Below are 10621 nucleotides of genomic sequence, written 5' to 3'. Positions count from 1 at the left end.
AGCGTCACATTTATGGGCATGAATGAAGTAATCTTTCTTCATGGGTGGCCAGTAGTATCCTATCCTCAATACTTTGGAACATAAGGATCTGCCCCCAGTGTGTTTGTCAGAGTTTCCTTCGTGAATATCCCTTAGGACCTCTGCAACTTCATGATCTTCTAGGCATCTAAGGTATGGTCCTGCTACAAATTTTTTGTACAACTTACCTTGGATTATAACAAACCTTGAGATCCTTGTTCTGAATGCTCTCTCTCATTTCTCTTCCTTAGGGATCGTGCCATTTTGGAGGTATTTCATGATGGGTTGGATCTAGGATCCTGAAGTTAGATAGGAATCCTGGATGTTGGGATCCTGATGTTGGGTCATTGAGTCAGAATCTTTAATTGCGGCGACGGTGGTAGTCTCTACGTGATTACCGGGATCTTTCAGTCCCTTGGCGGGTTCCTCGATTGCCAATATCAATACGTAGGTTATAGGGATCCTGGTTTCCGACGGGATCCTTAAGGAAGATCCTAGATTGGCTAAAGCATCTGCTTCAGCATTGTCTTCTCTAGGAACCTGGTTTAGGCTAAATGTTTCGAATTCTGAGGCCATGTTTTTGAGGATTTGGAGATATAGTGCTAACTTCTCTCCTTTTACTTCATAGGATCCATTAAAATGGTTAGTTAGTAGTAAAGAATCGACGAATACCTGAAGATCCTTGATTTGAAGATCTTTGGCTAAGTGTATCCCCATGATTAGCGCCTCGTATTCTGCTTCGTTGTTGGTTGCAGTGAACTCACAACTGATTCCTTGGGGTAGGATATCCCCCTGTGGTGATTTTAGTATGATCCCCAAGCCAGTTCCGCTTTGGTTTGATGCTACATCTGTGAATAGCGTCCATCTTCCCATGTTTTCCTCTTCTAGAAGTTGTTTGGCTTCTATTTCAACTTCAACTCTTAGATCATCACTAAAGTTAGCCATAAAATCTGCCAATGCTTGGGAATTTATGGAGGATCTCAACTCGTACCTTATTTCATATGTGCCTAATTTCACGGACCATTTTTCCATTCTTCCTTACATTTCTGGTTTTCTCATAACATTCTTAATCGGATAGTCAGTTCTTACAATTATAGGGTGTGTTTCAAAATAATGTCTTAACTTAGTAGAAGCTGTTACTAATGCAGGTAGAAGTTTTTCAAGGTGAGAATACCTGGTCTCAGGATCCAAGAGACTTTTACTTACGTAGTATATGGAATGTTGGTCCCCATCGAAATCCTTAGCTAATACTGCGCTTACCGCGTTTGAGGATACTGAGAGGTAAAGAAGGAGTGGTTCCCCATCTAATGGTTTTACCAATAGGGGTGGTGAGCTTAAATATCTTTCAAGCTCTTGGAAAGCATCTTCATGTTCCTGGGTCCACTCGAATCTTTTGTTCTTCTTCAAGATGTCATAGAAGGGCTTGCATAATTATGAGGATCTTGAGATGAACTTGTTTAGGGCTGCCGCTCTTCCTGTTAATCTCTGAATACCCTTTTTCAAGGATGGTGATCTCAGATCAAGGATGGCCTTGATTTGCTCCGGGCTTGCTTCGATTCCTCTTTTGGTCACCATATATCCCACGAACTTACCCGATCTCATCCCAAAGTAGCACTTGGAGGGATTCAGTTTCATGTTATATTGGTCTAGAATGTCGAAGGCTTCTTTGAGATCCTTGAGGTGATCCTCAAATTTTTTGGACTTGGCCACCATGTCATCGATGTAAACTTCCATCGTGTCCCCAAATTTCTCCTTGAACATCTTATTGACCAACCTTTGGTATGTTGCACCTGCATTTTTAAGACCAAATGGCATGGCAGTGTAACAATAGATACATGTTGGAGTTATAAACGTCGTGTCTTCTTGGTCAGAGGGTTCCATCTGGATCTGTTGGAATCCTGCTGATGCGTCCATGAACGTTAATAATTCGTAGCCCGCTGTTGCGTCTATCATGGAGTTGATGTGTGGTAGAGGGAAAGGATCCTTGGTACAAGCCTTGTTGACATCCATATAGTTCACACACATTCTCCATTTACCGTTCTTTTTTTGTACCATGACCACATTAGCCAGCCATCTTGGGAACTTCACCTCCTTGATCATGCCAGTTTTGAGAAGTTTTTTTTACTTCTTCTTGTATAACTTGGTTTTTTTCGGTGCAAATTTCCTTCTCTTTTGGTGTATCAGCCTGAAAAATGGGTCGATGTTAAGTTTATAGATTATTATGCTTTTGTCAATACCTCTCATGTCCTCATGCTTCCATGCAAACATCTTGCTTCTGGCCTTGAGTAACCTTATGAGATCATGTTCAAGTTGTTCAGGCATTGACGATCCTATGAGAACTTTGGCTTCAGGATCCTCAAGGTTCAGGGGCATTTTTTTATATCATGTTCTCTCGCTTCTAACACGTCTCGTGCCCCCTGCCTTAATTATTATGCTTGTCGCGGTATTGTTGAGGACTTCATTAAAGTCTTGTAGCATTCCTTGGATTCTTGTTGGCCTCTTATGATATTCACTGTCCCTCATGGGGTGGGCATCTTTATGCATTGATGATACATCGATAGAACGACCTTCATTTCGTGGATCTACGGTCTACCTAATATGACATTATAGGAGGATATGTGTCAATTACACAAAAACGTTGTATAGAGTTTACCCCCACTATGTAGATTGGTAGCTTTATTTCGCCGATGGTGTGCTTGGTTTCACCGCTGAACCAGATCAGTATTGAGGATCTTGCAACTATCTCAGACTCCGAGATGTTCATTCTTTTTAACGCGTCCAGGAGTATGATGTTAACTGAGGATCCTCCATCGACGAGGATTGTGACATCCCCATTTTCACGGCCAGAAAAGACCGATTTTGTTTATGCTTTGTTTAAAAATCAGAGTAACATTTTAAATAAAAGTGTTGCGGAATTTGTTCCCAAAATAAAATTATGATAAAGACTTATCAAAGCATTTCCGTAGAAATGTATTTCATTAAAAAAACATCGGGATGTCATGTTCGATACAGATCAAAAGCATAAACAGTACAATATAGCCTTACTACATTTATTCATAATCTCTCATCCCAAACATCATATCTATGCTCGTGCGCCACTACCTGTAATACAAGAAACTGAGTGGGTCAGGCTTGGGAGCCTGGTGAGCACATAGGGTTTTCAACCCACAATAAATAAGTTTATTAATTTCATCAATCAACAATAACCCGATTACCCGTTCCCGTTATCCTCACATTACGTCCCTAAAACACCTATCATAAGGGACCTAGACTAAGGATCAATATCGGGATGGACACTACTGCCAAGGGGTCTCCTCAGCAATAAATGTCCTAAAGGCAACCATGAGGGGGATGGAGTACACCGGTGAACACATCGTTCACAAACACCTACAGGTTGCGAGCCTGCTAGCGTTCCACTAGACTGTCTAGAAGAGTCCGTGGTCGTCATCCATACTCCGCTAGATGACAGAATCAATAACAACAACATCGAGGCCTCTCATCATTTTATCACACATTGTCTTATTACATCTACCTATGTTTTACCCCAACATTTTTGTAGATATAAAATACATATACATTTTAAATTATTTAAAACATGTATAAAAATCTTTCATCAGCATAGGCAGCAAGTATTCAGATAATATGCACACATAGCACGTAATTAATATAAAATACTTCATATCTATGTGTAAGATGAAAGTAACTATGCACTCACTGATTAGGTGGTGACTCGGTATTTGAACAGCACTTCGTTATCTCAAAACAATTTTTCCTTGACCAAAACCTAGTATTAATACCACTAGAGTTTAGTTTTAACGTTAACCGTGACTAATTAATAGTCTAGCTATTATTATTATTATATAAGCGTTAAATAACACTCAATATATAAATAATAATAGCCCAAATAATTATTTTAAGGACCTAATAACATTACTATAATTATTTAAAAGTTATATTAAAAATTTTGTAGGCGTACCTTACTTACAGCGAGTTTTTCTCAAAAACAATTATCCCTTGATAAAACAGCGAGTTTTTCTTAAAACCGGGCTTCTTGCGGGCAGAGCTTCAGCTTGAATGGATAGAGAGAGTATAGAGAGTGAAAGTATGGGTTGAAGGTGTGAAGAATGAGGCAGCCCCGAGCCTCAATTTATAGTGCTCTGGGTGCTCCACTAGTGCTCCACTACCTGCTTAGTGCTCCACTACCTGCTCCACTACTTTCATTTAGACTCTATCGGCTAATTCTCGGCCGATCTTAAATTTAACAGTAGGAGGAGATTAGACTGCTAAATGACTGCGAAGAATTCGTAACTCCTTCATACGGACTCCGTTTTCGTCTGTCTTTTTACCGTTGAGTTCTTATTAATGATATCTTCAACTCTCATTTAGGTCGTGTAAGCCAAAAATCGCTCGAACTAAAATTCGAGTTTCGGGTTGTACACTGCTAAGCCGAAACTTTGAAAAATCATAACTTCCTCATACGAAGTCAGATTTGGGCGTTCTTTTTATGGATTTTCTTGGTTTAACATATACTACAACTCTCGTTTAGATCACTAAGGCTAAAAGTCGCTCCATTGTAAATTCACTATTTACGCTTCCCGGTGTCGTGCCGGTTTTGCCGTAAAACTTCGGCGGGTCATAACTTCTTCGTTATAAATCGGATTTCGGCGTTCTTTATATTCCCGAAATCCTTGTTTCAACCACTACGACTTTATGTAAAGATATCGGGCTTATCTCATATTTTAATTTTAACGCTTATTTTTATTCTTTGTTAATTATACATTTATAATTAAATAATAAGCACATAAATTCACAAAATACTCAAATATTTCATTTTTATTACATCAAAAGAGTTACAATAGTTGACCTAGACTATTACATCGTCTAAAAATGCTTAGCCCCGAAACCCGGGCGTTACAATTCTCTCCCCCTAAGGATGATTCCGTCCCGGAATCATGCGTCAGCAAACAGATGCGGATAGCGACTCATCATGTCATCCTCTGTTTCCCAAGTGAGATTCGGCCCATTCGAATGTTTCCATCGGACTAGCACTAAGTCGACCATCTTGCATCGTAACTTCTTAATCTTACGGTCAACAATTGCCTCGGGCTCTTCGATTAGCCTCTTATTCTCATCCATTCTTAACTCCGAGATCGGAATTATGTCGGGAACTTCTCCCGTGAATTTCCTCAGATAACATACATGGAAGGTGTTATGAATACCATCGAGTTCTTCGGGCAATTCCAGCTTGTAAGCTTGGTTCCCAATCTTCTGAAGAACTTTGAACGGTCCAATAAACCTTGGACTCAGCTTTCCTCGTTTCCCGAATCGTATAAGTCCTTTCCACGGTGAGACTTTAAGCAAAACGGAATCCCCAACTTCGAAGGTCATCGGTCGTCTTTTCTTGTCAGCATAGCTCTTCTGACGATCCTGAGCTGCTAACATCCTTTCCCTGATCACCTTCAGCTTCTCAGCAGTCTCATGGATTATCTCGGGGCCCATAAACTGCTTTTCTCCAGCCTCAAGCCAACAAGAAGGCGTACGACACCTTTGTCCATACAAAGCTTGATAAGGTGCCATCTTGATGCTCGAGTGGAAACTGTTGTTGTAGGAAAATTCTACCAAAGGTAAGTGCTCATCCCAGTTACCTTGGAACTCGAGGGTACATGCTCTCAACATATCTTCAAGCGTTTGAATCGTTCTTTCACTCTGACCATCAGTCTGCGGATGGTAAGCTGTACTCAGACATAACTTCGTACCCAATTCCTCTTGTAGACTTCTCCAAAACCTTGACGTGAAACGACTATCACGATCCGATACAATTGTTAGAGGAACACCGTGAAGTCTCACAATTTCCTTCACGTAAGCATTTGCAAGCTTATCCATAGACCACCTTTCATTGGCAGCTATGAAGTGTGCACTCTTTGTGAAACGATCCACGACCACCCAAATCATGTCGTGACCGTTCTTCGTCCTGGGTAGTTTAGTCACAAAATCCATGGTGATGTCTTCCCATTTACCCATGGGTACAGGCAAGGGTTCTAAACTCCCATATGGTTTCTGATGTTGTGCCTTAACTCTTGCACAAATTACACACTCGGCCACATACTTCGCAACGTCAAGCTTCATCGTCGGCCACCAGTAGTAGGGTTTTAGGTCCCTATACATTTTAGTGCTACCGGGATGAATCGAGTACATGGTCTTGTGAGCTTCTTCCATCAGAAGATCTCTTATTCCTCCAGCCTTAGGTACCCAAATCCGATCTTGGAATACCTTTAGTCCTTGACTGTTTGTACCGAACACTAATGTTTTTCCCAAACGTTCTTCTTTTCGGTCACTCTTCTCTGAAGCTTCTTCTTGAGCTTCCCTGATACTTTCCACAATGGTCGAGACAATTTCTATTCTCAACGCTCTTGGCCTTTTTCTTTCAAGGTTGACTTTTCGACTGAGAGCATCAGCGACAACGTTTGCTTTACCGGGGTGGTAAAGTATCTCACAGTCATAGTCCTTGAGTAATTCTAGCCAGCGTCGTTGCCTCATGTTCAATTCTTTCTGATTAAAGAGATATTGGAGACTCTTATGATCGGTGAAAAGTTTGCACTTCGTGCCATAGAGGTAATGCCTCCATATTTTTAGAGCGAAAACTACCGCCGCCAACTCCAAGTCATGAGTCGGATAGTTCTTTTCATGTTCCTTCAACTGTCGAGACGCATATGCGATCACTTTTTCTCTTTGGGTCAAAACACAACCCAACCCAACACCAGACGCATCACTATAAACAGCGAAGTCTTCAACTCCATTGGGTAGAGAAAGTATCGGTGCCTCGCATAGTTTCTTCTTTAGCTTCTCGAATGCTTCTTTATGCTTATCACTCCAAACATAGGTAGCTCCTTTGTGGGTTAACGCTGTTAATGGACTAGCGATTGAAGAAAATCCTTGGATAAACCTTCGGTAATATCCGGCTAATCCCAAAAAGCTTCGGATGTCCGTGGGACTTTTTGGTTGTTCCCACTTCATTACCGCTTCAATCTTTGCTGGATCGACCATTATCCCTTCTTGGTTGACCACGTGACCCAAGAATTGGACTTCTCGAATCCAAAAATCACATTTGGAGAATTTAGCATACAGCTTCTCCTTCTTCAAGACTTCTAACACTTCCCGCAAGTGTCTACCATGCTCTTCCTGGCTTTTCGAGTAGATGAGAATGTCATCTATGAACACTATCACGGATTTATCGAGGAATGGTTTACAAACCCTATTCATCAGATCCATGAATGCTGCTGGAGCATTAGTTAGTCCAAACGACATAACCAAGAACTCGTAGTGTCCATATCTCGTTCTGAACGCAGTCTTCTCAATATCCTGATCTCTCACCTTCAGTTGATGATATCCTGACCTAAGATCGATCTTTGAGAAATAACTTGAACCTTGCAGTTGATCGAACAGGTCATCAATCCTTGGCAACGGATATCTATTCTTTATTGTTGCCTTGTTCAGCTCTCTGTAATCAATACACATTCTCATACTTCCATCTTTCTTTTTCACGAATAACACCGGAGCTCCCCAGGGTGATGAACTAGGTCTAATGAAACCTTTGTCCAATAACTCCTGAAGTTGCATCATCAGCTCCTTCATCTCCGTCGGTGCTAATCGGTAAGGTGCTTTTGCTATTGGTGTCGTTCCTGGTAACAAGTCAATACGGAATTCTACTTGTCGATCAGGCGGTAATCCGGGAAGATCTTCGGGAAATACTTCCGGATAATCACATACGACAGGAATGCTCTGTATCACCTTCTTTTCCTTCTTAGCATCGATCACGAATGCTAAATATGATGTACATCCCTTGGTCAAACATTTTCTGGCTTTCATTAGAGAAATGATTCCAGAATTTACCCTGCGTTTGTCCCCATACACCATAAACGACTCTTTCCCAGGCGGGTTTACTTTTACGATCTTCTTTTTGCACAGTATTTCCGCATCATTGGTGCTAAGCCAATCCATCCCCAACACGATGTCGAAACCGTTAAGTTCGATAGGCAATAATTCCTCGTGAAACTTATTCCCGTTCAAATCAATTAAGATGTTTTTCATACGATGGCTAACAGGTACAAACTTGCCACTAGCAACTTCGACTAATAAGGCATTATCTAGTCTATCGACAGGCAAAGCTAGCTTTCTACCAAATTCATGCGAAATAAAGGAGTAGTTGGCTCCAGAATCAAATAAAATTTGGGCAGGCAATTTGTTTACGAGAAAGGTACCTGAAGCGACATCAGCTTCTTCCTTAGCAGCTTCCAGTGTCATCTGGAAGGCTCTAGCCTTCGGCTTTGGTGGAATGTTGGGTCTTCCTGCTTCCTTCTTCTTCGGACAGTCCCTCGAAATGTGCCCCTCCTCGTTGCACTCATAACAGACCTTCTTAGTGAATGTGCATTCATTGGCATAGTGCCCAGGCTTCCCACATTTGAAACAAGTGACCCCTCCGTCGCACTTCCCAGAGTGCTTCTTCTTGCACTTGTCACACCACTTCACTTCGCTTCCTCCACCTCCTTTCGAACTAGACTTTGAGAATTTACCCTTTTTACTGGACCCCGAGGGTCCGTCAAACTTCCTCTTCTCACCAACCTCTGACCTTTCTAGACCTTTCTCCCTGATCTGGGTCTCAACATTTCTGGCAGCCCAGATGGCGGCTTTCAACGTGGTTGCTTGCTTAACCTTTGGACCATAGTCCGCTGGTAGTCCAAGGGCAAACTTATTGACCTTTGAGAGTTCTGTTGGAACTAGGTATGGGATAAGCTTCATTTTCTCCGTGAAACTTGTAGCGTATTCAGCAACGCTCATCTTTCCCTTCTTCAAATTCTGAAACTCGTTATTGATTTCCAGTAGGTCCTGCTCTGAGCAGTATTGCAGTTTCAGTTGTTCCACAAAATCTTCCCAAGACATTTTACTCGCTTCTCCCTTGGGCATAGAATCAGCTAACAGCTTCCACCAACTCAACACGCCAGATTTCAACAACGGGATCGCAAGAGCGGTCTTCTGCCTGTTGCTGCATTCGCAACTTTCAAACATTGTCTCCATTTCGGAGATCCAATCCATAATTTGCACCGGCGTCGGGCTTCCGGATAGACACGGTGGCTTAGACGCCATAAAATCCTTGTATTTACATCCTCTTCCATCATTTCCTCCATTACGATTGCCTTGTCTAACAATTTGTGGGTTGTCTTGACCAACGGTACCACTGAAGTTTCCACCTTCCGATGGCCCTCCATTCACTTCGGGCTCTTCAATTTGGATTGAAAGTTCTTCACGATTTTGTCGAAGCAGACGTCTAGTTTCTTCCATATGATTATCCAACATCGCCTGAATCATCAATTGTACACCAGCCATCGTTACTGGCTCAGGTGCTGCAGCTACAACAGGTATTTGCTCAATTACAGGTGGTCGATTCCTGTTTTCGTTTGCGTTTCTAGCTCCACTGCGGGTTCTTGCCATTTTGATCTATACACCGAATAAGGTGAATTTAGATCTTTATTCGGGATAGACGTTTAAATCATCCTTATCTCTCCGAAACGTTTACATGTTAGTTCTAATATCGTAGTCGTACGTTTAGAATCCTAAACACATAAGGTTTCCAGATCCGGTCGGCAACAGACCATAGATCCGAACAAATAACAGCATATAAGGCATAAATCATTTAGCACATAAAAGAATTTTAGGCACAATTCCTAAAATAAGCTAGTGCTCACACCTCACAATCATCGCTTAGCATTCTAAGTTTAAGTCTAGAAATCCTACAAATTCCTAGTTCGCTTAAACTAATGCTCTGATACCAACTGTGACATCCCCATTTTCACGGCCAGAAAAGACCGATTTTGTTTATGCTTTGTTTAAAAATCAGAGTAACATTTTAAATAAAAGTGTTGCGGAATTTGTTCCCAAAATAAAATTATGATAAAGACTTATCAAAGCATTTCCGTAGAAATGTATTTCATTAAAAAAACATCGGGATGTCATGTTCGATACAGATCAAAAGCATAAACAATACAATATAGCCTTACTACATTTATTCATAATCTCTCATCCCAAACATCATATCTATGCTCGTGCGCCACTACCTGTAATACAAGAAACTGAGTGGGTCAGGCTTGGGAGCCTGGTGAGCACATAGGGTTTTCAACCCACAATAAATAAGTTTATTAATTTCATCAATCAACAATAACCCGATTACCCGTTCCCGTTATCCTCACATTACGTCCCTAAAACACCTATCATAAGGGACCTAGACTAAGGATCAATATCGGGATGGACACTACTGCCAAGGGGTCTCCTCAGCAATAAATGTCCTAAAGGCAACCATGAGGGGGATGGAGTACACCGGTGAACACATCGTTCACAAACACCTACAGGTTGCGAGCCTGCTAGCGTTCCACTAGACTGTCTAGAAGAGTCCGTGGTCGTCATCCATACTCCGCTAGATGACAGAATCAATAACAACAACATCGAGGCCTCTCATCATTTTATCACACATTGTCTTATTACATCTACCCATGTTTTACCCCAACATTTTTGTAGATATAAAATACATATACATTTTAAATTATTTAAAACA

At 41.4% G+C, this 10621-nt stretch overlaps 1 protein-coding gene across 1 annotated transcript; it reads right to left on the bottom strand.

Annotated features, from left to right (window-relative positions):
- Nucleotides 1-309: 309 nt before the first annotated feature.
- Nucleotides 310-1050, bottom strand: LOC145105752 (uncharacterized). The gene has a single exon (XM_079042828.1). The coding sequence runs from the start codon at nt 1048-1050 to the stop codon at nt 310-312; it is 741 nt and encodes a 246-aa protein (XP_078898954.1).
- Nucleotides 1051-10621: the final 9571 nt, after the last annotated feature.

This window comes from Lactuca virosa, chromosome 4 (assembly GCF_052849685.1).
Source record: "Lactuca virosa cultivar CGN04683 chromosome 4, Lactuca_virosa_CGN04683_v6, whole genome shotgun sequence".
Classification (NCBI taxonomy): Eukaryota; Viridiplantae; Streptophyta; class Magnoliopsida; order Asterales; family Asteraceae; genus Lactuca; species Lactuca virosa.
This window is presented reverse-complemented; position numbering and strand designations above follow the sequence as displayed.

Bases quoted from the DNA above. Each gene is read 5' to 3' on its own strand.
- LOC145105752 (XM_079042828.1), bottom strand. From the start codon at position 1,050: ATGGAAAAATGGTCCGTGAAATTAGGCACATATGAAATAAGGTACGAG.